Here is a 27,173-nt window from a genome sequence, read left to right on the forward strand (position 1 = left end):
CTTGCACTGGTTTGGAGAAAATGTGATGACTGCATGAGACGCAACACAGTAGAAAGGAGAAGGAAAACAATGGAACAATGACAGCGACTCTGTTCCAGTGACCCTGTTCCAGTGACTCTGATCCAGTGACCCTGTTCCAGTGACCCTGTTCCAGTGACCATGTTACAGTGACCCTGATCCAGTGACCCTGTTACAGTGACCCTGATCCAGTGACCCTGTTACAGTGACCCTGATCCAGTGACTCTGATCCAGTGACCCTGATCCAGTGACCCTGATCCAGTGACCCTGTTCCAGTGACTCGGTTCCAGTGACCCTGTTCCAGTGACTCGGTTCCAGTGACCCTGATCCAGTGACCCTGATCCAGTGACTCTGATCCAGTGACCCTGATCCAGTGACTCTGATCCAGTGACCCTGTTCCAGTGACCCTGTTCCAGTGACCCTGTTCCAGTGACTCTGATCCAGTGACCCTGTTCCAGTGACCCTGTTCCAGTGACTCGGTTCCAGTGACCCTGTTCCAGTGACCCTGTTCCAGTGACTCTGATCCAGTGACCCTGTTCCAGTGACTCTGATCCAGTGACTCGGTTCCATGTTATTCAGTGTGACAGATAGTTGCCCTTTCAACTTTTCAGAATGCCAACGAGGGAGGGTAAGAAAATGAGAAAAAACGAAAGCGAGGAGAAAAAGAAGCACAGCTAGCCTATCAGTCCTGATTATCTCTCCCGCCCCGGCCACAGCCACAGCCCCAACCCCCAGCCCCAACCCCAGCCACAGCCCCCAGCCCCAACCCCCAGCCCCAGCCCCAACCCCAACACCAGCCACAGCCACAACCCCAACCCCAACCCCAGCCCCAACCACAGCCCCAACCCCAACCCCAGCCACTGTACATACAAAAGTCATAGAGTGCTATCCAATGGTAGACTGGGTGGGTGAGCGTTGGGAATAGGTTGGAGTAGTGTTGCAAAAGGGTTTCATCGTAGCATAACCCCAGACGCTCTGTTATAAGAGTAGCAGTGGGGTAACGTGACAGGAAGGACGCTGCAACTACAATCACAATGAAAGAGGAAGGGGATTTTGTTGTTGTTGCTCAGGTTATGCAATTTAAGGGCTGGATTCAATCCATATCGCCGAAGTATCGCGGAAGATCCCGTGATGTTATTAAGGTCATTTCCGATTGATCTGACATATGCAGCGTTTACCATGAATGCAGTCTCTGTGACTGCGGGAACATTGCATTTAATTGTCAACCGCACTATAAAGCGGTTCTTCATACAAACTCCAAGCCTCGGTAATCCCTCGATTTGATGATCATTTTTAAGACATTTTATGAACATTTGTTTTAGATTTTTTTGGCAAAAGGGTATTCATACAATTTCTCGATATTAGAATTATGCGTTAATACTCTAATGTTGCATAAGTTATTATAAACAATAGCCAAAATGCTTTGTTTTTAGCATAAAAATTACAAATAATATCAAATAAACATTAATACCAGTGTAATCTAAGTGGCATTGCATGGTACTATCATATTTATGTCTCTTTAAAGGGGCAGTTCACTGAAAAACTATCCGTTAGCATTTTGTTCATTGATCCACTGTTAACACAATCCCACAGAATTGTGCGTGTCAGCAGTCACATTTTCAAGATAGAGCACTTTCAGTACAGAGCAGAAACTGTGACGCTGATGTGTTTTGGTTTTGAGTGAACTATCCCTTTAACAGGGATGGAAACTACTGTATCCAAAGCTGCCTTACATGTTTCTGTTGCATCAGGCTCCGGGGTGAAGTTTGCCCTAGGTAAAGATCTAGGATCAGTTTCTTCTCCTCCAATCCTAACCTTAACCATTAGTGGAGGAAATGCAAAACTGACACAAGATCAGTGTCAAGGGGCAACTTCACCCTACTCTGTTGCAACAAACAGTAGCATCACCGTCATGGAGACATTTCAATGGTCATACATTGTATGTAAACATGACCAAATGATGATTCCTGGGTAAGATAATGGAACAGAATGACTGACATATAATCAAAAGACATATTGCATACAGCATCATCACAGCAACTATGTCCATGTCATTTCAAAAAGGTAAAGGTATCTATTAAGAAACATTGAGATATAAAATCCTAAGTGGTCGGACTGTATTGCGTGCATGTATCTAGTGCAATGTTTGTAATCGTGTACGTACCGCGCTGAAACCAAGGGCCCCAGTCATGATGAACCTGTAATGAACCTGTACAACAAATACAACCCTCTCCTTTGATTTTGTGTCTTTCTTCATGTTTCAGTTTAGTTTTTTTGTTTGATTTATTTTTGTTGTTGTATAGTTTGTGTGTCATTGTATTTCAAATGTGTGTGACTGCTGTTGTTTATCAGTGTATCAGTATTTTGTTCCTTGTCATGTTTTGTGGGGGTTTTTGTGGACCGCAGAACGAGTAACTGCTGCTTCGGGGAAAAACGAATGGGGATCCAAATAAACAAACACATAAACAAACCAATAAACCCAGTTAGTGGGGTAAATACTACACCCTGTTCTAAGAATACTAACCAAAGAGGCTTTGCGTTATCCCAGGGCATACAACGCAAAGAGAATCATCTGAAAAGATCAAATCACAAAAGAATGACGACATGGTCATCTTATTTGCCAGCTTAGAGACATTTGGCAAATAAAATAGAATAATGGATAACTAAATATGGTCTCACTCTATTTTAACACTCGGGTAAAAGCGGGTGGCGTTATGAAAAGGCAGCGGTTGGGAATTACTTTAGTTATTTAGATAACATCAACTAGAGGTTGAAAGCAGGTTACAGGAAGAGGTTGAAGAAGCGACATTATGCATAACTCAGGATCTTCTCTTGAAATCCCACCATAATGTTTTTGGAGCAGGGTTTGGTATGTTACAAATTCATGGAAATGTTCACTTCACACAAAGAGGAATCAGTCGACTCACTACGACTTTAGTCATTCATAGTGTGAAGTGCTCTAATACGATACAGAGGCAGGTTTACTGTATGCAGAGTAAAGGGTTTAGTTCATACAGTAGTTGAACTTCCAGTGTTGGGACCTCCAGTGTAGTTCCAGTAAAGAACATGAATACTTCTTGTTCCTCCCACAGGCTTGGTTCTTATTCCACTAAGTCTTGAAACTTGTCTGCTCAATAGACTTGAGTTCCTCTTGAGTAGTTCCAGTGTTGTTGTCATTCTCCAGTGGTAGGATTCAAGCAGCAGGCCTGGGCCCTAGTGGTGAGATCTGGATATTGCACCACCATCCACTACACAAGTCTGACCCCTAGTGGTGAGATTCAGTAACTGCACCACCATCCACGACACAGGCCTTTAATACAATATGTAATGTGCTTCATCAGAGCTATGAGGGGAGATTCAGATTTTATAAATCCATCTAGCTATCTGCACAGGATAAACATGTTCTCTATATAAAAAATGGCACATTAGACATATTTATCAATATATTATCATATATGTACATTCACTACTTTTTCATTATGTCTAAAGGTGTTTTATATAACACATCATAGAAAGAGGAACACAAAAAGATACTCAGACTTTTAAAATGAATAAATATATCTAAATTACACCAAAATAAATCAAATGTAATGGAGCAGGAGGTTTGGAAACATTACGAGGTGAGAGGCAGGTGCGGGAGCAGCATCTTTACTATCCAACTGTCTGCTCATTTTGGTATCATCTGTTTGGTGGTACAGTAGTTCGACAGCCTCCACCACTACAGCCTGAACTCAAGCCCTGTTAGGTGTTCAGCTCCGTGTTTCTGCTGACTGTTTCTATCCCTGGAGATGTTACTTGGTAGCGGTGGTTGGTAGAAAGACAAGGAGAGGTAGGTCTTAAAGGCGTGGGTTACTCTGCTGCGCCCCCTGCTGTTTCGGAGTGGCCCTTGTTGCTGGGTTTGTGGGCCTGTTTCTTTTGCTCCTCAAGCTCTTTCTGGCGAAGCTTCGCTCGCCGTTTGTCAAGTTTTTGCCGGTTCCGCCGAGCCTTCTCCATCAGGACCTTGAGATCCTTCACCTTCTTCTTGATCAGAGCCCGGTCCTGGGAGGAGGCAACGCCAAGGGTCTGTACATACACACACCACACGTGTGACACACACACACACACACACACACACACACACACACACACACACACACACACACACACACACACACACACACACACACACACACACACACACACACACACACACACACACACACACAGGACAAGGGTCAGAGATGGGGGATGTGAGTGAACAGGAGCACTAGTCAGGGAATAAAACTCTATGATCAAAACAAATATAACAGGAGGTGTAACAATTTCAGTCTATATCGGCCCAAAGCTTCAGGGCAAATTACTATATCAAACTGTTAAACTACTTGTACCTTGACGGGTGGCACCAAACACCCTGGATACAAAGACAATGCATAAACAAGGTGATACTAGTAACTAACTAGTAACTAACTAGTAACTAACTAGTAACTAACTAGTAACTAAGGCCAGGATTCAATCCAAGCAGCGAACTATAACAGACTTTTAGGATTGAGCTGACATTTACCATGCAGCGTTTACCATGAATGTGATCTCTGCGAACGTCGGGGTAAATGCATTTAAGAGGTGTTTATGGGCTGCATAGTGTGATGCTCTATAACTCATTTAGAATTGAATCCAGAAGTAACTAACATAGCTGGATATGAACAAAACCACAGACTTCAGTCCGTCACCTTGAGCTCAGTGCTGTCCAGCTGCAGTAGCTGGTCTCCGTCCACATTGTTGACCGTGAACTCTGGGATGTACTGCTCCAGATTTAGTCCCATGAGCCAGCGGGACACCTGTTGGGAGGTCCACTCTGTCACACTGATGTTCTGCCACTGGTGCTGCTTGGGGCACTGGCCCTCATCTAGGATCTAGATGAGGACACACACACACACACACACACACACACACACACACACACACACACATGATATATCTCCACATGCAGTGCCGAGGGCACACATAGTGATGGGTGATTTAAAATTAATCATTTCTAGAACAGAAGTTGAGAGCATGCTGACGACTGAACGTCACATTTGTGACATGCACTTCAATAGAGGTTTATGAAAAACAGTAGCCTATGAAAGATTTAGACTAATGAGTAAGCATGCATGTGATGTAAACACAGGCTTTTTACAAGCTTGGTAGACAGTATGGGAACATGCATAATGTTTTGGTGGCCACTCAGAGCTAGATCTCACCTCGTCATCTATCATATCCAGACTCTGAACATGGCAGCACAGAGGACGACAGGACAGGACAGTTTGTTAACACAAAAACACAGCAGCAGCAGTGGCCCAGGGCACACAATGGTACAGGGTACATACAAAATGGCCGACTAGCAAAGCTACAGTTGCTAACATCAAAGATAGTTAAATAGAATATATATTGTAACTAATTAAACATGGAATAGGCCATTCGAACACCATTGTTACACATTCCAGACACTTGGTAACCAGAGGAAACTCAGCATGACATGACAGGAGCACTAGATGGGGAAATATAGGTCCCTTTTCTTCATTTTTTATGTTTGAGGTAATATACTCCATTTATTTTACATTTTAGGTTGAATAACTAGTGATTGTTGATACTTGGTAGATTTTTTGATGTGAGATCAAATCCTTGTTTCTCACCTCGTCTGAGGAGAGCACCAGGGTGTGTGAGCGACCGGACTTCTTGGCTTCAGTCCGCAGACCACTGACCTCCACTGAGCTGCTACTGCTGACACTCAGATCATCCTTCACCACAGGACCCTATGTAGAACAACACCATGCAGAAGTCTATTAGACGTTAGTCAAAACATTGTCTACATCCTATATGGAATCCTATTCCCTATAAAGTGCCCTATGGGCCTTGGTCAAAAGTAGTGGGGAATTGGGTGCCATTTCAGACAGCCTGTGGCTGGCTATAGTCTATCTCTGTTCATTTCAAGGTCTATTTCATTGTATTCCCCTCTCAACACAAAACTATTTTTGCTCTATGATGTTTTGAATCTAAAGCTAATAAATGCCAATGTTGAAGTCATTTGCTGCCGATTGATTATTTCAATCAATGATTTCATAATGAATAGAGGGAATATACTGGAGGACCTCTAACAAACATAGACCGTTAAAACCTCATACATTCTACATACAGATAATATTTGCACACCTATGGCTGATTCAGAGATGTATTGTATTATTCAATGATCAAACATGTATGTGATGCAATTCAATTTAACGTAAATATTATACTGTATAATGAAACAGAATGTGTCATTTTACTGTGGCTGGAGCTGTTGTCTGGGGATCTGTATCTGAGCTCAGTCATCTTGAACCTGCAGTGTGTGTGTGTGTGTGTGTGTGTGTGTGTGTGTGTGTGTGTGTGTGTGTGTGTGTGTGTGTGTGTGTGTGTGTGTGTGTGTGTGTGTGTGTGTGTGTGTGTGTGTGTGTGTGTGTGTGTGTGTGTGCGCGTGAGTGAGTGTATGTATGTTTCTCTGGCTGCGTGTGCATATGTGTGTGTTAACGCTTATGTCCATGGGCATGTGTGTTTATGTGTGTATGTTACCCTGTGAGAACTCAGTAGTTCTCTCTGTCCCCAGTGATAACAATAATAAACTCTGTCTGGCAGACCAACCTACCTACCTACCTACCTACCTACCTACCTACCTACCTACCTACCTACCTACCATCTTCATCTCTGAAGTTTACAGCTGGCCAGACCTACCTACCTACCTACCTACCTACCTACCTACCTACCTACCTACCTACCTACCTACCTAACCGCCCCAGGTGGGTGTGCCTTAGTCAACAAGCCATGTGGAGGCTTGAGAAAACATGGTGTCAGCTATAGCCATCATTTGACGTCAGCACAAACATAACCCTCCTTTTGATCTGAGGATTGTGATGTAAGTCTGTCTGATTCTCTAGCCTGTGGCCAGATAGGATCGACTGAGCTGGGTAACTAGTTGCACCTACAGTACCTCTCTGGTCCTTTTTTAGGTGAAAAGCTTGATTCACAATATCTATGACTAATTTAATGGTTTGCAGGCTTGAGGTTTGCGAGAAGAGAGACATACAGCACCTCAACATTTACCTCACCTTAGGGTTATGTATCAGGGATGAAAGACTAGGTACTATGAAAGACATTGGATATTGTACACTGAGTGTACCAAACATTAGGAACACCTTCCTAATATTGAGTTGCAACCCCCTTTTGCCCTCAGAACAGTCTCAATTTGCCAACATCCACCACAGGGACCCCGCAGCATTGCAGTTCTTGACACACTCAAACTGGTGCCCCTGGCACCTACTACCATACCCCGTTCAAAGGCACTTCTTTAATCCTTCTCCTCCCCTTCATCTATACTGATTGAAGTGGATTTAACAAGTGATATCAATAAGGAATCATAGCTTTGACCTGGTCAGTCAATGTCTTGGAAAGAGCAGGTGTTTATAATGTTTTGTACACTCAGTGTATTGAAGTGATTTCCCCATTGCTATAGCTTGATTAATAACATCAGTGGCTAGAGAATATCTAATTAATGAATTACTACGGACAAATCAAACATAATCAGTCCCAAAGTGTGCGCCAGATAATGTGATTAAAAGAGAAATGCCGTAATGCAAAAACCCAACCTTTGAAATTATAATATCTAAATACATGAGTTATGATGATTCCCTTGAAGGAATGATAAATTACTGGTCTATATATGAATCTAATCCAATACGCCTTCTATATTTGTGCAAATTACTGAAATGAACTTCAATAACAAGTGCATTAAGAATATGCTAATCAGACCTCTTCATACCCTGCTATGTATAGTAGTTGTTTTGTATTCTGTTTGATTGGGTATGATTGGAGAAATAAAAATACAAATAAAATACCAAGTAATATGAATAGGAGAAGAAGTGTGGTCATGTAAGAGATTTCTGTTAAACAGAAAGGCATCAGAACCAGACAGAGGTTAAAACAATGCAACGAAAATGAAACAATATGCACCACAATGGCCTACAGGTATTATATAATAATATGCATTAGCACACTTCAGTCAGCACTGTCAATATGTATTATCATGGAGATGCCCTGTTACTGTTTACTATGTACATTGGGGTTCTCTTCACATACATACCTTGGCCTTGAGTTTCTCTGGGCTATTCTCAGCAGAGGGTTCTGTAGAACTGAGGAGAAGAGGCATGAGTTGGTAGAGAAACAGATTGTTATATTGGTAGAAAACAACTATAGACATGAGAACAGATTTACTAAACATTCACACCAGTAAAACACTTATCCAGAGAGAAAAACACATCAAAGGAGAAGAACAAAAGGTGGAAGGTCAAAGGAGAAACCAAATAGGTTCATGCAGTATCTTTGTATTTTTCCTCCTCTCTAAGGATAACAGGGCTGGACGCGTAGTGAACTGACCCAGGCAGTATTAGAGCTGAGGTGGACGCTAAACGGATTGGACACATTGACCTCTCTCTGATCCACGGCTGAGTCACACAGAAATGCATCTACTAAACACAAGACCTGAATACTGTGTGTGTGTGTGTGTGTGTGTGTGTGTGTGTGTGTGTGTGTGTGTGTGTGTGTGTGTGTGTGTGTGTGTGTGTGTGTGTGGAGGGGTGGGTTTGGTGGGATGGAGGGGGGAGTTGGTGGGATGGAGGGGTGGGTTTGGTGCGATGGGTGGGTGGGTTGGTAGGATGGAGGGGTGGGTTTGGTGGGATGGAGGCGTGGGTTTGGTGGGATGGAGAGGTGGGTTTGGTGGGATGGAGGAGTGGGTTTGGTGGGATGGAGAGGTGGGTTTGGTGGGATGGAGGAGTGGGTTTGGTGGGATGGAGAAGTGGGTTTGGTGGTTGGTGGGATGGAGGGGTGGGTTGATGGGATGGAGGGGTGGGTGGGTTTGGTGGGATGGAGAGGTGGGTTTGGTGGGATGGAGGAGTGGGTTTGGTGGTTGGTGGGATGGAGGGGTGGGTTGATGGGATTGAGGGGTGGGTTTGGTGGGATGGAGAGGTGGGTTTGGTGGGATGGAGGAGTGGGTTTGGTGGTTGGTGGGATGGAGGGTGGGTTGATGGGATGGAGGGTGGATTGATGGGATGGAGGGGTGGGTTTGGTGGGATGGAGAGGTGGGTTTGGTGGGATGGAGGAGTGGGTTTGGTGGTTGGTGGGATGGAGGGGTGGGTTGATGGGATGGAAGGGTGGGTTTGGTGGGATGGAGGAGTGGGTTTGGTGGTTGATGGGATGGAGGGGTGGGTTGATGGGATGGAGGGTGGGTTTGGTGGGATGGAGAGGTGGGTTTGGTGGGATGGAGAGGTGGGTTTGGTGGTTGGTGGGATGGAGGGGTGGGTTTATGGGATGGAGGGGTGGGTTTGGTGGTTGGTGGGATGGAGGGGTGGGTTGATGGGATGGAAGGGTGGGTTTGGTGGGATGGAGAGGTGGGTTTGGTGGGATGGAGGAGTGGGTTTGGTGGTTGGTGGGATGGAGGGTGGGTTGATGGGATGGAGAGGTGCGTTTGGTGGGATGAAGGGGTGGGTTGATGGGATGGAGGGGTGGGTTTGGTGGGATGGAGAGGTGGGTTTGGTGGGATGGAGGAGTGGGTTTGGTGGTTGGTGGGATGGAGGGGTGGGTTGATGGGATGGAAGGGTGGGTTTGGTGGGATGGAGGGGTGGGTTGATGGGATGGAGGGGTGTGTTGATGGGATGGAGGGGTGGGTTGATGGGATGGAAGGGTGGGTTTGGTGGGATGGAGGGGTGGGTTGATGAGATGGAGGGGTGTGTTGATGGGATGGAGGGGTGGGTTTGGTGGGATGGAGAGGTGGGTTTGGTGGGATGGAGGAGTGGGTTTTGTGGTTGGTGGGATGGAGGGGTGGGTTGATGGGATGGAGGGGTGGATTGATGGGATGGAGGGGTGGGTTTGGTGGGATGGAGAGGTGGGTTTGGTGGGATGGAGGAGTGGGTTTGGTGGTTGGTGGGATGGAGGGGTGGGTTGATGGGATGGAGGGGTGGGTTTGGTGGGATGGAGAGGTGGGTTTGGTGGGATGGAGAGGTGGGTTTGGTGGTTGGTGGGATGGAGGGGTGGGTTTATGGGATGGAGGGGTGGGTTTGGTGGTTGGTGGGATGGAGGGGTGGGTTGATGGGATGGAAGGGTGGGTTTGGTGGGATGGAGAGGTGGGTTTGGTGGGATGGAGGAGTGGGTTTGGTGGTTGGTGGGATGGAGGGGTGGGTTGATGGGATGGAGAGGTGCGTTTGGTGGGATGGAGAGGTGGGTTTGGTGGGATGGAGGGGTGGGTTGATGGGATGGAGGGGTGGGTTTGGTGGGATGGAGAGGTGGGTTTGGTGGGATGGAGGAGTGGGTTTGGTGGTTGGTGGGATGGAGGGGTGGGTTGATGGGATGGAAGGGTGGGTTTGGTGGGATGGAGGAGTGGGTTTGGTGGTTGGTGGGATGGAGGGGTGGGTTGATGGGATGGAGGGGTGGGTTTGGTGGGATGGAGAGGTGGGTTTGGTGGGATGGAGAGGTGGGTTTGGTGGTTGGTGGGATGGAGGGTGGGTTGATGAGATGGAGGGGTGTGTTGATGGGATGGAGGGTGGGTTTGGTGGGATGGAGAGGTGGGTTTGGTGGGATGGAGGAGTGGGTTTGGTAGTTGGTGGGATGGAGGGGTGGGTTGATGGGATGGAGGGGTGGGTTTGGTGGTTGGTGGGATGGGGGGTGACTTAATGGGATGGAAGGGTGGGTTTGGTGGGATGGAGAGGTGGGTTTGGTGGGATGGAGGAGTGGGTTTGGTGGTTGGTGGGGTGGAGGGGTGGGTTGATGGGATGGAGGGGTGGGTTTGGTGGGATGGAGAGGTGGGTTTGGTGGGATGGAGGAGGGTTGATGGGATGGAGGGGTGGGTTGATGGGATGGAGGGGTGGGTTTGGTGCGATGGGTGGGTGGGTTGGTAGGATGGACGGGTGGGTTTGGTGGGATGGAGGGGTGGGTTTGGTGGGATGGAGGGGTGGGTTTGGTGGGACGGAGGGGTGGGTTTGGTGGGATGGAAGGGTGGGTTTGGTGGGATGGAGGCGTGGGTTTGGTGGGATGGAGAGGTGGGTTTGGTGGGATGGAGGAGTGGGTTTGGTGGGATGGAGAAGTGGGTTTGGTGGTTGGTGGGATGGAGGGGTGGGTTGATGGGATGGAGGGGTGGGTGGGTTTGGTGGGATGGAGAGGTGGGTTTGGTGGGATGGAGGAGTGGGTTTGGTGGTTGGTGGGATGGAGGAGTGGGTTGATGGGATGGAAGGGTGGGTTTGGTGGGATGGAGGAGTGGGTTTGGTGGTTGGTGGGATGGAGGGGTGGGTTGATGGGATGGAGGGGTGGGTTTGGTGGGATGGAGAGGTGGGTTTGGTGGGATGGAGGGGTGGGTTTGGTGGTTGGTGGGATGGAGGGGTGGGTTGATGTGATGGAGGGGTGTGTTGATGGGATGGAGGGGTGGGTATGGTGGGATGGAGAGGTGGGTTTGGTGGGATGGAGGAGTGGGTTTGGTGGTTGGTGGGATGGAGGGTGGGTTGATGGGATGGAGGGGTGGGTTTGGTGGTTGGTGGGATGGGGGGGTGGGTTGATGGGATGGAAGGGTGGGTTTGGTGGGATGGAGAGGTGGGTTTGGTGGGATGGAGGAGTGGGTTTGGTGGTTGGTGGGATGGAGGGTGGGTTGATGGGATGGAGAGGTGCGTTTGGTGGGATGGAGAGGTGGGTTTGGTGGGATGGAGGGGTGGGTTGATGGGATGGAGGGGTGGGTTTGGTGGGATGGAGAGGTGGGTTTGGTGGGATGGAGGAGTGGGTTTGGTGGTTGGTGGGATGGAGGGGTGGGTTGATGGGATGGAAGGGTGGGTTTGGTGGGATGGAGGAGTGGGTTTGGTGGTTGGTGGGATGGAGGGTGGGTTGATGGGATGGAGGGTGGGTTTGGTGGGATGGAGAGGTGGGTTTGGTGGGATGGAGAGGTGGGTTTGGTGGTTGGTGGGATGGAGGGGTGGGTTGATGAGATGGAGGGTGTGTTGATGGGATGGAGGGTGGGTTTGGTGGGATGGAGAGGTGGGTTTGGTGGGATGGAGGAGTGGGTTTGGTGGTTGGTGGGATGGAGGGGTGGGTTGATGGGATGGAGGGGTGGGTTTGGTGGTTGGTGGGATGGGGGTGGGTTGATGGGATGGAAGGGTGGGTTTGGTGGGATGGAGAGGTGGGTTTGGTGGGATGGAGGAGTGGGTTTGGTGGTTGGTGGGGTGGAGGGATGGGTTGATGGGATGGAGGGTGGGTTTGGTGGGATGGAGAGGTGGGTTTGGTGGGATGGATGGGGGAGGGTTGATGGGATGGAGGGTGGGTTGATGGGATGGAGGGGTGGGTTTGGTGGGATGGAGGGGTGGGTTTGGTGGGAAGGAGGGGTGGGTTTGGTGGTTGGTGGGATGGAGGGGTGGGTTGATGGGATGGAAGGGTGGGTTTGGTGGGATGGAGGAGTGGGTTTGGTGGTTGGTGGGATGGTGGGGTGGGTTGATGGGATGGAGGGGTGGGTTTGGTGGGATGGAGAGGTGGGTTTGGTGGGATGGAGGAGTGGGTTTGGTGGTTGGTGGGATGGAGGGGTGGGTTGATGGGATGGAAGGGTGGGTTTGGTGGGATGGAGGAGTGGGTTTGGTGGTTGGTGGGATGGAGGGGTGGGTTGATGGGATGGAGGGGTGGGTTTGGTGGGATGGAGAGGTGGGTTTGGTGGGATGGAGAGGTGGGTTTGGTGGTTGGTGGGATGGAGGGGTGGGTTGATGGGATGGAGGGGTGGGTTTGGTGGTTGGTGGGATGGAGGGGTGGGTTGATGGGATGGAAGGGTGGGTTTGGTGGGATGGAGAGGGGTGTGCAGTAACCCCTGTGTGTTGTGTAGGAGTCCCAGCTGTGTTGCTTTCTTCAATCACAGCAACTGCTTCCAGCCAACCAGAGTGTGCCTCACGCAGTCATACAGACAGTCACAGCAGCTGCTGCCAGCCAACCAGAGTCAGGCTCACTCAGTCATACAGACAGTCTCAGAGTCTGACCCACAGTGGGGATTTAAATGACCAGTCGCAGATACAGACACACACACACACACAGGCACATCGTCTGCAACCGCTGGAAAACATTGTAGAGTAAGCCCTCAGTACGGATCTCAGGCAGTTTAAGTAGACAGTATCTAACAGCACAGCAGTCAAAGGAACGGGTAGTATCCTGCACTGAGCCTTCACCGTGTGCTGTCACTTTGAGAGCACGTCAGCAGTCAAAATATAGCTCTTCTGGCTCTCTGTGGAGAGCTCTGGGTTGGCGGGGCAGTTTCACAGTGTGTGCAACTCTGCAGAAGTTATGTTCATTTTCAGCGTGTTTTTAAAGTGTTTAAGTCGACTGGCGGTGTATCTTCTGGGGCCACTCCTGTCATTGATTGCATGGTGGTAGCAACATTGTTGTGAAGCTTTGACAAACAAACCAACCAACCATCAGGTGTATTTGACAGACAGTCATTGCAACTGCAAGCCTGAAGTCAACAGCTAAGACCCCTTTCTCTCTCTTACTCTCATTTTCCTTTCAGTGCTTTACACTGCAATAGACTTTCTGTTTTTTCAATGACCTCCCTTTAATGTTCAGTGGCGCTGAACTATTAGTTCCCTGACAGACAGATTTGGGTTGACATTTTAGTAAAAGGGAGGTTGCATGCAAGTTTATTGTTGTTTGAAGTGTATTGATTTGGTGTGGTACTATTGACATTTCAAGGCCTTTGTTATGTCTATGAAAACACCCCCACACACCCATTCACCCCCCCTCACCCATTCACACCCCCTCACTCTCCCCACACACCCATTGACACCCCCCCCACTCCTCTACTGGAAGGTAAAACAGAATATTGCAAATTCTCTATGGGTTATGACTGGGTATTATTGGTTGGGTGCTGTGACGTGTGTTTTACATGGTCTCAGTCTCCAGTCTCTATGCTGTAATAGTCTATGTGCCGGGGAGCTGGGGTCAGTCTGTTATGTCTGGTGTAATTCTCCTGTCCTATCTGGTGTCCTGTGTGAATTTAAATATGCTCCCTCTAATCATGCCTCAGGACTACCTAGCCTGATGACTCCTGGCTGTCCACAGTCCACAGTCCACTGCTGCTCCAGTTCTGCCTGCGGCTTGGGGGAACCCTGACCTGTGCTACCTTGTCCTGGACCTGCTGTTTTCATCTCTCTCTCTCTCTGTGTAGGGGAAGCTGATCCTAGATCTGTACCTAGGGGAAACTTCACCCTGGAGTCAGAGGAACACAGCGGCAGGGAGGTGGTTAGTACCTGTTTCCAGGTGAGCTTCTGGGGTCCTTCCCTTTGCTTCGTGTCAGTGGGTCCAGACCTCTCCTGATGGTCTTCTCCTCCAGGCTGAGAGAGGGGCTGGACACCACAGGAGACTGAGACCCTGCACACATCATCAGAGGTTCAGCAAATATATGCAAACATAAAGCAAAGATAGTGATAACCTACATTGGAATCAAGCGTGTGACTTTCTTGTAAATCATAATTGAAGACAATGGGCGATCTGAGCGATAATTTGGGCTCTACACATATTCTTGAGATGCTCGCCTTAAACATGTGTGTAAGAGTTAACTTAAAAACCACAAGTAAAATAGTTTAGGGTAAGTAAGCTTTGTCAAAGCCAGAATGGATCATAGGGAAGGAGGCTCCTGTATCTATAGTGATGAACGATAAAATATTTTATGATGTGGTTCTACACTGACCGTCGTTGTCTGCAGCCTGCTGGAGGAGGGTATGTCTGGGGGAGTCCTCAGCACTGCCAGGGGCCCTGGAGGGTCTGGACTCATCCACAGTACTGGAAGCTGCACTCCGGATGGACGAACGAGTACTGCCAGGGCCCTCTGATGCCTGGAGAGACGGGAGGTGAGAAGGGGGGACAAAGTGAGGGTGGATCAATAGAAAAGGAAAAAGAGGGAAGTAGGGATAGAAAGAGAGACAGAGATGAACACAGAGAAAGAGACATTTACTTTAACAATGCTATCAAAAAAAGAGAGAAACTGAGACAGTTCACCCTAAGGCACCTGACATCCACCTAACTCAGTAAATTAAACATGTCCTCTGTCCCTCTCTCTCTCCCCCTCTCTCTCTCTATGTACCATTATCCGGAGGTAGTTATCTTACTGAGTAAAGGTTACACACCAATTGCATGATTTCCTCCAGTATAGTGGCAGGTGACTGTCTGTCTCCAGTATAGTGGCAGGTGACTGTCTGTCTCCAGTATAGTGGACGGTGACTGTCTGTCTCCAGTATAGTGGACGGTGACTGTCTGTCTCCAGTATAGTGGACGGTGACGGTCTGTCTCCAGTATAGTGGCCGGTGACTGTCTGTCTCCAGTATAGTGGACGGTGACTGTCTGTCTCCAGTATAGTGGCTGGTGACTGTCTGTCTCCAATATAGTGGGCGGTGACTGTCTGTCTCCAGTATAGTGGGCGGTGACTGTCTGTCTCCAGTATAGTGGACGGTGACTGTCTGTCTCCAGTATAGTGGCTGGTGACTGTCTGTCTCCAATATAGTGGGCGGTGACTGTCTGTCTCCAGTATAGTGGGCGGTGACTGTCTGTCTCCAGTATAGTGGCCGGTGACTGTCTGTCTCCAGTATAGTGGCCGGTGACTGTCTGTCTCCAGTATAGTGGACGGTGACTGTCTGTCTCCAGTATAGTGGCCGGTGACTGTCTGTCTCCAGTATAGTGGCCGGTGACTGTCTGTCTCCAGTATAGTGGACGGTGACTGTCTGTCTCCAGTATAGTGGACGGTGACTGTCTGTCTCCAGTATAGTGGCGGTGACTGTCTGTCTCCAGTATAGTGGACGGTGACTGTCTGTCTCCAGTATAGTGGCTGGTGACTGTCTGTCTCCAATATAGTGGACGGTGACTGTCTGTCTCCAGTATAGTGGACGGTGACTGTCTGTCTCCAGTATAGTGGCTGGTGACTGTCTGTCTCCAGTATAGTGGCCGGTGACTGTCTGTCTCCCTAGATTAATATTATTATTATCATATATTCCTGGGCCACGTCCCAAATGGCACCCTATTCCCTATATAGTACACTGCTAGTGCTCTATAAAGGGAATAGAGTGGAATTTGGGACAAAGCCCTGTTCATTATTTTTGCTCAGTTAAGGGACAGATCTTATAAATGGGAAAGAGTGTTCTCCAAAAGAGACTTTACCAGTAATTATCTCAGTAAGGGGCGGGAATAGGCTTTGCCCCACTCAGCACTAGATTGATGTGCCGCAGGGCACTGACTTGAAGCCAGCAATTAACACATTACATAAAGGCTTTTTTATAAGGTCAGAGGACGGACAGGGCTAACCACACAAACACTGTCCGTGTAATTCACTTTAAATAAAACATTTACATGTCAAAACAGTTCAATTAATTTTCATTGAGTAATGTGATACAACATCTGGTGGTGATTATAGCACATATTATTAATATTATCATTGTTGTGGATATTAAAAGGCTGAACAGAGGTGTTTGTGTGTTTGTGTGTGTTTGTGTCCATACTAACCTCTCCCTCTGTAGAGCTGATGCTGTCCTGTAGTAGTCCTCTGGAGAGTCTCTGTTTGCTTCCAGCGTGGGGAAGCGCCTCACTCATCTCTAGAACAACACACACAACACAACCATCCTTAGTTACATGTGTTCAACAGTCATAAAGGTCTAGCCTGATCCCAGGTCTGTTTGAAATGACAAGGGGTTGACATGATAGCACAAACAGATCTGGGACCAGGCTAATAAAGGTCCACTTGGTTGATATACATTTTAATTAAATTCTAAAGCAAGTCTGTGATAAAAAAAGGTTTGTCATCAGATCCTGTTGAAATGTAGATCTACAGAACGTATAGCTACACACAAATACACACAACGCCACAGAAGAAGCTGTTGTCATCATGTCAGAGGTAATCTCTCCCATCTCCCTCCCTCTCTCTCTCCCTCCCTCCCTCCCTCCCCCCGTCTCTCTTACTGATATTGCTTATTGAACTGTCTCATTCAGTTTTTCCAGATCTGGATCAGTATTCAGAGACTGCCCATTGTCCCCTTATCAGGCCAATTATGGAGATAGCAGATCAAGGGCCACTGTAATCCATAATAACAGACTGGGCCTGGGAGAAAAAGCCGGAGGAGCCCAGAAGAAAAACAGGCCAGTAAAAGTCTCCCAAAAGGAACCCTACTCCATTTTTAATTTAACTAGGGAAGTCAGTTAAGAACAAATTCTGATTTACAATGACAGCCTACCCTGGACGATGCTAGGCCAGTTGTGCACCGCCCTATGGGACTCCCAATCACGGCCGGTTGTGATATAGCCTGGAATCAAACTAGGGTCTGTAGTGATGCCTCTAGCACTGAGATGCAGTGCCTTAGACCGCTGCGATACAGCCTGGGTCTGTAGTGACGCCTCTAGCACTGAGATTCAGTGCCTTAGACCACTGCGCCACTCAGGAGTCCATCCACAGTGCACTACTTATTTTCAGGGCCCATAGAGAATACAGAATAGGGTGCCATTTGGGACACAACCCAAAAACCCAGACGTGTGTTTACGTGTTACGGACAGAATTTGTTTACTGTTTGTTTGTTAACTGAAGTGGCATTGGAGAACGAGGTCAACGTTTAAAGTGCATTCAGAGGTAATGCACAGTGACAAAAAAAAGAGTAAGAGGGATTTGCTAAAAAAAAGGAGCAACAAACAAAACAAGCTTTAATGCAAAACCAAATCTCAAGCCTTTGGTACTGTATGTCTGGGAGCTAGTGTTGACAGTGTGCAGTAACACAAGCTGCATCCTAAATAACATGGAGTCAGACACAGTCCTGTCTGCCTCTTGATGTCGCTACTAAAGCAATAACAGCACAGTTTGAGGGCATAGGAAATAGGAAACAAGCTGATAGTAGAGCTGTAGGGTGTATCTCAGGGTTTGAGTGACACTGACACATCCAACCCTCCTAAGGATATGTAATTTGTCTCTACAGCCTCCATTGTCGTATTGAAATACCCAGATAGAGACGTATTGCTAAGGCAGGGACATTGTGATGGGTGGACAAGCTGTCCTTGTTACATTGGCAATAACATTTATAGAAATAGTGTCCTGAATCTCCCTCACAGTACATACTGTAAACAATGCATCATCTACACAGTGTGTTCATCTCAAATGGCACCCTATTCCCTATATTGTGCACTACTTTTGACCAGGGCCACGGCCTGATCTTAGTCTATAACTATGTAAATTATATAGATATAGATGTAGAGAGGTAAATTACATAAATATGTAGATGTAGAGAGGTAAATTATATAGATGTAGAGGTAAATTATATAGATATAGATGTAGAGAGGTAAATAATAAAGATATAGATATAGAGAGGTAAATTATAGATATATATGTTGAGAGATAAATTATATAGACATAGATGTAGAGAGGTAAATTATATAGATATAGATACAGTACCAGTGAAATGTTTGGACACCTGCTCATTCAAGTTTCCTTTTTCTTTTTTACAATTTTCTGCATTGTAGAATAATAGTGAAGACATTAAAATGATGAAATAACACATATGTAATCGTAGTAATCAAAAAAAGTGTTAAACAAATCAAAATACATTTTATATTTTACTTCAAAGTAACCAGCCTTTGCCTTGATGACAGCTTTGCACATGCTTGGCATTCTCTCAACCAGCTTCACCTGGAATGCTTCTCCAACAGTCTTGAAGGAGTTCCCACATTTGCCCAGTGTCACAACTTCTACCGAAGTTGAGGCCTCTCCTTGTTCGGGCGGTGCTCGGCGGTCGACGTCAGCGGGCTTCTAGCCATCATTGATCCATTTTTCATTTTCCATTGGTTTTGTCTTGTCTTCCTACACACCTGGTTCCAATCCCATTCATTACCTGTTGTGTATTTAACCCTCTGTTTCCCCTCATGTTACATTTACATTTACATTTAAGTCATTTAGCAGACGCTCTTATCCAGAGCGACTTACAAATTGGTGCATTCACCTTATGACATCCAGTGGAACAGTCACTTTACAATAGTGCATCAAATCTTAAAGGGGGGTGAGAAGGATTACTTATCCTATCCTAGGTATTCCTTAAAGAGGTGGGGTTTCAGGTGTCTCCGGAAGGTGGTGATTGACTCCGCTGTCCTGGCGTCGTGAGGGAGTTTGTTCCACCATTGGGGGCCAGAGCAGCGAACAGTTTTGACTGGGCTGAGCGGGAACTGTACTTCCTCAGTGGTAGGGAGGCGAGCAGGCCAGAGGTGGATGAACGCAGTGCCCTTGTTTGGGTGTAGGGCCTGATCAGAGCCTGGAGGTACTGAGGTGCCGTTCCCCTCACAGCTCCGTAGGCAAGCACCATGGTCTTGTAGCGGATGCGAGCTTCAACTGGAAGCCAGTGGAGAGAGCGGAGGAGCGGGGTGACGTGAGAGAACTTGGGAAGGTTGAACACCAGACGGGCTGCGGCGTTCTGGATGAGTTGTAGGGGTTTAATGGCACAGGCAGGGAGCCCAGCCAACAGCGAGTTGCAGTAATCCAGACGGGAGATGACAAGTGCCTGGATTAGGACCTGCGCCGCTTCCTGTGTGAGGCAGGGTCATACTCTGCGGATGTTGTAGAGCATGAACCTACAGGAACGGGCCACCGCCTTGATGTTAGTTGAGAACGACAGGGTGTTGTCCAGGATCACGCCAAGGTTCTTAGCGCTCTGGGAGGAGGACACAATGGAGTTGTCAACCGTGATGGCGAGATCATGGAACGGGCAGTCCTTCCCCGGGAGGAAGAGCAGCTCCGTCTTGCCGAGGTTCAGCTTGAGGTGGTGATCCGTCATCCACACTGATATGTCTGCCAGACATGCAGAGATGCGATTCGCCACCTGGTCATCAGAAGGGGGAAAGGAGAAGCCAAGTGACTTGGTGTATAGCGAGAATAGGAGAGGGCCTAGAACAGAGCCCTGGGGGACACCAGTGGTGAGAGCGCGTGGTGAGGAGACAGATTCTCGCCACGCCACCTGGTAGGAGCGACATGTCAGGTAGGACGCAATCCAAGCGTGGGCCGCGCCGGAGATGCCCAACTCGGAGAGGGTGGAGAGGAGGATCTGATGGTTCACAGTATCGAAGGCAGCCGATAGGTCTAGAAGGATGAGAGCAGAGGAGAGAGAGTTAGCTTTAGCGGTGCGGAGCGCCTCCGTGATACAGAGAAGAGCAGTCTCAGTTGAATGACTAGTCTTGAAACCTGACTGATTTGGATCAAGAAGGTCATTCTGAGAGAGATAGCGGGAGAGCTGGCCAAGGACGGCACGTTCAAGAGTTTTGGAGAGAAAAGAAAGAAGGGATACTGGTCTGTAGTTGTTGACATCGGAGGGATCGAGTGTAGGTTTTTTCAGAAGGGGTGCAACTCTCGCTCTCTTGAAGACGGAAGGGACGTAGCCAGCGGTCAGGGATGAGTTGATGAGCGAGGTGAGGTAAGGGAGAAGGTCTCCGGAAATGGTCTGGAGAAGAGAGGAGGGGATAGGGTCAAGCGGGCAGGTTGTTGGGCGGCCGGCCGTCACAAGACGCGAGATTTCATCTGGAGAGAGAGGGGAGAAAGAGGTCAGAGCACAGGGTAGGCCAGTGTGAGCAGAACCAGCGGTGTCGTTTGACTTAGCAAACGAGGATCGGATGTCGTCGACCTTCTTTTCAAAATGGTTGACGAAGTCATCTGCAGAGAGGGAGGAGGGGGGGGGGGATTCAGGAGGGAGGAGAAGCTGGCAAAGAGCTTCCTAGGGTTAGAGGCAGAAGCTTGGAATTTAGAGTGGTAGAAAGTGGCTTTAGCAGCAGAGACAGAAGAGGAAAATGTAGAGAGGAGGGAGCGAAAGGATGCCAGGTCCGCAGGGAGGCGAGTTTTCCTCCATTTCTGCTCGGCTGCCCGGAGCCCTGTTCTGTGAGCTCGCAATGAGTCGTCGAGCCACGGAGCGGGAGAGGAGGACCGAGCCGGCCTGGAGGATAGGGGGCATAGAGAGTCAAAGGATGCAGAAAGGGAGGAGAGGAGGGTTGAGGAGGCAGAATCAGGAGATAGGTTGGAGAAGGTTTGAGCAGAGGGAAGAGATGATAGGATGGAAGAGGAGAGAGTAGCGGGGAGAGAGAGCGAAGGTTGGGACGGCGCGATACCATCCGAGTAGGGGCAGTGTGGGAAGTGTTGGATGAGAGCGAGAGGGAAAAGGATACAAGGTAGTGGTCGGAGACTTGGAGGGGAGTTGCAATGAGGTTAGTGGAAGAACAGCATCTAGTAAAGATGAGGTCGAGCGTATTGCCTGCCTTGTGAGTAGGGGGGAAGGTGAGAGGGTGAGGTCAAAAGAGGAGAGGAGTGGAAAGAAGGAGGCAGAGAGGAATGAGTCAAAGGTAGACGTGGGGAGGTTAAAGTCGCCCAGAACTGTGAGAGGTGAGCCGTCCTCAGGAAAGGAGCTTATCAAGGCATCAAGCTCATTGATGAACTCTCCGAGGAACCTGGAAGGCGATAAATGATAAGGATGTTAAGCTTGAAAGGGCTGGTAACTGTGACAGCATGGAATTCAAAGGAGGCGATAGACAGATGGGTAAGGGGAGAAAGAGAGAATGACCACTTGGGAGAGATGAGGATCCCGGTGCCACCACCCCGCTGACCAGAAGCTCTCGGGGTGTGCGAGAACACGTGGGCGGACGAAGAGAGAGCAGTAGGAGTGGCAGTGTTATCTGTGGTGATCCATGTTTCCGTCAGTGCCAAGAAGTCGAGGGACTGGAGGGAGGCATAGGCTGAGATGAACTCTGCCTTGTTGGCCGCAGATCGGCAGTTCCAGAGGCTACCGGAGACGTCCTTGTCAGAGATTGTCAGAGATTGTTTGTTGTTCATGATCGTGTAGTTTGTATTGGTGCGCGACGGGTCCTTGTACCTACTTTGTTTTGATTATGTATTATGGTTTTGGAGCTGTGTTTTTCAGTTATTAAACCACTCCATTATACCGAGTTCGATTCTCCTGCGCCTGTCCTCCCTGCCGCCTGTCCTCCCTGCCACCTATACACACGTCGATGACACTCAGCACTTGTTGGCTGCTTTTCCTTCACTCTGAGGTCCAACTCATCCCAAACCATCTCAATTGGAATGAAGTCGAGTGATGGTGGAGGCCAGGTCATCTGATGCAGCACTCCATCCCTCTCCTTTTTGGTCAAATAGCCCTTACACAGCTTGAAGGTGTGTTGGGTCATTGACCTGTTGAAAAACAAATGATAGGCCCACTAAGTGCAAACCAGAAGGGATGGCGTATCGTTGCAGAATGTTGTGGTAGCCTTGCTGGTTAAGTGTGCCTTGAATTCTAAATAAATCACAGACAGTGTCACCAGCAAAGCACCCCCACACAATCACACCTCCTCCTACATGCTTCATGGTGGGAACCACACCTACTCTGCGTCTCACAAAGACACGGCGGTTGGAACAAAATATCTCAAATTTGGACTCGTCAGACCAAAGGACAGATTTCCACTGGCTAATGTCCTTTACTTGTGTTTCTTGGCCCCAGAAATTCGACCATGAAGGCCTGATTCACGCAGTCTCATCTGAACAGTTGATATTGGGATGTGCCTGTTGAACTCTGTGAAGCATTTATTTGGGCTGCAATTTCTGAGGCTTGTAACTCTAATGAACTTATCCTCTTCAGCAGAGGTAACTCTGGTCTTCCTTTCCTGTAGCGTCCTCATGAGAGCCAGTTTCATCATAGCGCTTAATGTTTTTTGCGACTGCACTTGAAGAAACTTTCAAAGTTCTTGACATTTTCCGGATTGACGGACCATCATGTCTTAAAGTAATGATGGACTGTTCTTTCTCTCGCTTCGCATATTTGAGTTGTTCTTGCCATAATATGGACTAGGTCTTTTACCAAATAGAGCTATCTTCTGTATACCACTCCTCCCCTGTCACAACACAACTGATTGGCTCAAACGCAATAAGGAAATCAATTCCACAAAGGCACACCTGTTCATTGAAATGCATTCCATTTCATGAAGCTGGTTGAGAGAATGCCAACAGTGTGCAAAGCCATCATCAAGGCAAAGGGTGGCTACTTTGAAGAATTTCAAATATAAAATATATTTTGATTTGTTCAACACTTTTTTGGTTACTACATGATTCCATATGTGTTCTTTCATAGTGTTGATGTCTTCACTATTATTCTACAATGTAGAAAATAGAAAGATAAAGAAAAACCCTTGAATGAGTTGGTGTGTCCAAACTTTCGACTGGTACTGTATATGATTTAGTATATGTAAAGACAAGATTAAATCAAGAATAGTCTGATGGGTGACAATATTAGCCTATAACTTATATATTATCACTTATATATTATCACCTGTGAATGATGCCCAGCATAAGAAACAATTCCTTTGTTTTTGGCGACTTTTTTGAATCATAGTCACTCACACATCTCATGTAGCTTAGCCCAATAAGGTTTGCATCACAACTAAAGTGGCCACATAACTTCTTAAAATTAAGCACATTTATCGGCTTTACAAGGGATATATGGCATCACCGGCATATATAGTTTCAAGTTTGGTGAAGATAATTTTTACCATAAAAATGCACCTTTATAATAAAAGCATTACACGCAAAATTGCATTTGCGGTCACATAAGGGTGTTTTATAGCCTGCTACCATGTATAAGGGTGTTTTATAGCCTGCTACTATGTGGGCATTTCTGCGCTTATAGCCTGCTACCATGTGGGCATTGCTGCGCTTATAGCCTGCTACCATGTGGGCATTGCTGCGCTTATAGCCTGCTACCATGTGGGCATTTCTGCGCTTATAGCCTGCTACCATGTGGGCATTGCTGCGCTTATAGCCTGCTACCATGTGGGCATTGCTGCGCTTATAGCCTGCTACCATGTGGCCATTGCTGCGCTTATAGCCTGCTACCATGTGGGCATTGCTGCGCTTATAGCCTGCTACCATGTGGGCATTGCTGCGCTTATAGCCTGCTACCATGTGGGCATTGCTGCGCTTATAGCCTGCTACCATGTGGGCATTGCTGCGCTTATTCGTCTGAACTATTATTCTACAATGAGGAAAATAGTAAAAATAAAGAAAAACCCTTGAATGAGTAGGTGTTCTGAAATGTTTGACTGGTACTGTAGGATGTAGAGAGGTAAATTATATAGATATAAATGTAGAGAGGTAAATTATACAGATATAGATGTAGAGGTAAATGACAGATATAGACGTAGAGAGGTAAATTATATAGATGTAGAGGTAAAGGATATACATAGATGAGAGAGGTAAATAACATAGATCTAGATGTAGAGAGGTAAATATCGTAGATGTAGCAAGCTAAATTATATAGATATAGATGGAGGGAAATGATATACATTTACATTTAAGTCATTTAGCAGACGCTCTTATCCAGAGCGACTTACAAATTGAATAATTTTGCACGCCCAATTTTTCTGTTTTTGATTTGTTAAAAAAGTTTGAAATATCCAATAAATGTCGTTCCACTTGATGATTGTGTCCCACTTGTTGTTGATTCTTCACCAAAAAATACAGTTTTATATCTTTATGTTTGAAGCCTGAAATGTGGCAAAAGGTCGCAAAGTTCAAGGGGGCCGAATACTTTCGCAAGGCACTGTATATAGACGTGGAGAGGTAAATTATATAGATGTAGAGGGGTAAATTATATATATAGACGTGGAGAGGTAAATTATATAGATATAAATGTAGAGAGGTAAATGATATAGATGTAGAGAGATACATTAAAGAGATATAGATGTAGAGAGGTAAAATATACAGATATAGATGTAGACAGGTAAATTATATAGATATAGAGAGGTAAATTATATAGATATAGATGTAGAGAGGTAAATTATATAGATATAGATATAGAGAGGTAAATTATATACATATATAGATGTAGAGAGGTAAATTATATAGATGTAGAGAGGTAAATTATATAGATTTAGATGTAGAGAGGTAAATTATATACATATATAGATATAGAGAGGTAAATTATATACATATATGTAGAGTGATAGGTAAAATAAGTATTTTAAGCTCAATGGGAAGTGGGGGATGAGAATGAATGGATGACTAGTCACAGGGTCCCTGTTGTGACTCACTACAGAATCATCTGAACATGACCAGTAATGTTTATTATATTACCACAGTGTAAGGATATTATTGCCTGGGGAGGGAGATAGCTATATTAGTAGTAGAGCGTAAGCATCGTATTTCTGTATCTCCCCATTTCCCTGAGACTCACCTCTGGCAGGACCGGCCTTTCCAGGACTCCGCTGGGCACTGTTGTTGTTGTTCACCTGGATGCCATTTTGTTTCATCAGTTGCATCAGCTCAAACTCAAGGGCTGCAATCTGTGAAGAAACCATTTCGAGTTTCAGTGTAAGTGACCCAAGTTAAAACTTGTTTTTCAACCACTCCACAAATTTCTTGTTACAAACTACAGTTTTGGCAAGTCGGCTAGGACAACTCCTTTGTACATGACACAAGTATTTTTTACAGACAGATCATTCACTGTATCACAATTCCAGTCGGTCAGAATTTTACATACACTAAGTTGACTGTGCCTTTAAACAGCTTGGAAAATTCCCGAAAATTATGTCATGGCTTTAGAAGCTTCTGATAGGCTAATTGACATAATTTGAGTCAATTGGAGGTGTACCTGTGGATGTATGTCAAGGCCTACCTTCAAACTCAGTGCCTCTTTGCTTGACATCATGGGAAAATCAAAAGAAATCAGCCAATACCTCAGAAAATAATTGTAGACATCCACAAGTCTGATTCATACTTGGGAGCAATTTCCAAATGCCTGAAGGTACCACGTGCATCTATACAAACAATAGTACGCACGTATAAACACCATGGGACCACGCAGTCGTCATATGCTCAAGAAGGAGACGCGTTCTGTCTCCAAGAGATGAACGTACTTTGGTGCGAAAAGTGTGAATCAATCCCAGAACAACAGCAAAGGACCTTGTGAAGATGCTGGAGGAAATGGGTACAAAAGTATCTATATCCAAAGTAAAACGAGTCCTATATCGACATAACCTGAAAGGTCGCTCAGCAAGGAAGAAGCCACTGCTCCAAAACTGCCATAAAAAAGCCAGACTATAGTTTGCAACTGCAAATGGGGACAAATATCGTACTTTTTGGAGAAATGTCCTCAGGTCTGATGAAACAAGAATAGAACTGTTTGGCCATAATGACCATCGTTATGGTTGGAGGAAAAAGGGGGAGGCTTGCAAGCCGAAGAACACCATCCCAACCGTGAAGCATGGGGGTGGCAGCATCATGTTCTGGGGGTGCTATGCTGCAGGAGGGACTGGTGCACTTCACAAAATAGATGGCATTATGAGGCAGGAAAATTAGGTGGATATATTGAAGCAACATCTCAAGACATCAGTCAGGAAGTTAAAGCATACCACCCTGCATACCACTGCTGGCTTGCTTCTGAAGCTAAGCAGGGTTGGTTCTGGTCAGTTCCTGGATGGGAGACCAGATGTTGCTGGAAGTGGTGTTGGAGGGCCAGTAGGAGGCACTCTTTCCTCTGGTCTAAAAAATATCCTAATGCCCCAGGGCAGTGATTGGGGACACTGCCCTGTGTAGGGTGCTGTCTTTTGGATGGGATGTTAAACGGGTGTCCTGACTCTCTGAGGTCATTAAAGAGCCCATGGCACTTATCGTAAGAGTAGGGGTGTTAACCCCAGTGTCCTGGCTAAATTCCCAATCTGGCCCTCAAACCATCATGGTCACCTAATAATCCCCAGTTTACAATTGGCTCATGAATCCCCCTCCTCTCCCCTGTAACTATTCCCCAGGTTGTTGCTGCAAATTAGAATGTGTTCTCAGTCAACTTACCTGGTAAAATAACGGAAAAATAAAAAAAAGCTTGGTCGCAAATGGGTCTTCCATTTGGACAATGACCCCAAGCATGCTTCCAAAGTTGTGGCTTAATGACAACAAACTCAAGGTATTGGAGTGGCCATCACAAAGCCCTGACCTCAACCTAATAGAAAATGTGTGGGCAGAACTGAAAAAGCATGTGCGAGCAAGGAGGTTACCCAAAACGTTTGACCCAAGTTAAACTATTTAAATGCAATGCTAATTGAGTGTATGTAAACTTCTGACCCACTGGGAA

The 27,173-nt window shown here is 46.8% G+C and overlaps 1 protein-coding gene across 6 annotated transcripts in view; it reads right to left on the reverse strand.

The window, feature by feature from the left end:
* Positions 1–863: 863 nt before the first annotated feature.
* ppp1r9a (protein phosphatase 1, regulatory subunit 9A) overlaps positions 864–27,173 on the reverse strand; it is a 113,387-nt gene continuing 87,077 nt past the window's right edge. For 4 of the 6 annotated variants that reach the window (XM_052472600.1, XM_052472601.1, XM_052472599.1 and 1 more), the window contains exons 11-19: positions 25,281–25,389; positions 16,558–16,646; positions 14,756–14,900; positions 14,316–14,436; positions 8,147–8,195; positions 5,670–5,789; positions 5,238–5,261; positions 4,725–4,907; positions 864–4,080 (exon numbers count right to left, since the gene is read on the reverse strand). In XM_052472600.1, the coding sequence (XP_052328560.1) occupies positions 3,868–4,080; positions 4,725–4,907; positions 5,238–5,261; positions 5,670–5,789; positions 8,147–8,195; positions 14,316–14,436; positions 14,756–14,900; positions 16,558–16,646; positions 25,281–25,389 (1,053 nt within the window). In that variant the 3' untranslated portion in view covers positions 864–3,867. The remainder of the gene's footprint in view (positions 4,081–4,724; positions 4,908–5,237; positions 5,262–5,669; positions 5,790–8,146; positions 8,196–14,315; positions 14,437–14,755; positions 14,901–16,557; positions 16,647–25,280; positions 25,390–27,173) is intronic. The other 2 variants (XM_052472603.1, XM_052472604.1) reach the window with 1 other exon arrangement.

This window comes from Oncorhynchus keta, chromosome 20 (assembly GCF_023373465.1).
Source record: "Oncorhynchus keta strain PuntledgeMale-10-30-2019 chromosome 20, Oket_V2, whole genome shotgun sequence".
Classification (NCBI taxonomy): Eukaryota; Metazoa; Chordata; class Actinopteri; order Salmoniformes; family Salmonidae; genus Oncorhynchus; species Oncorhynchus keta.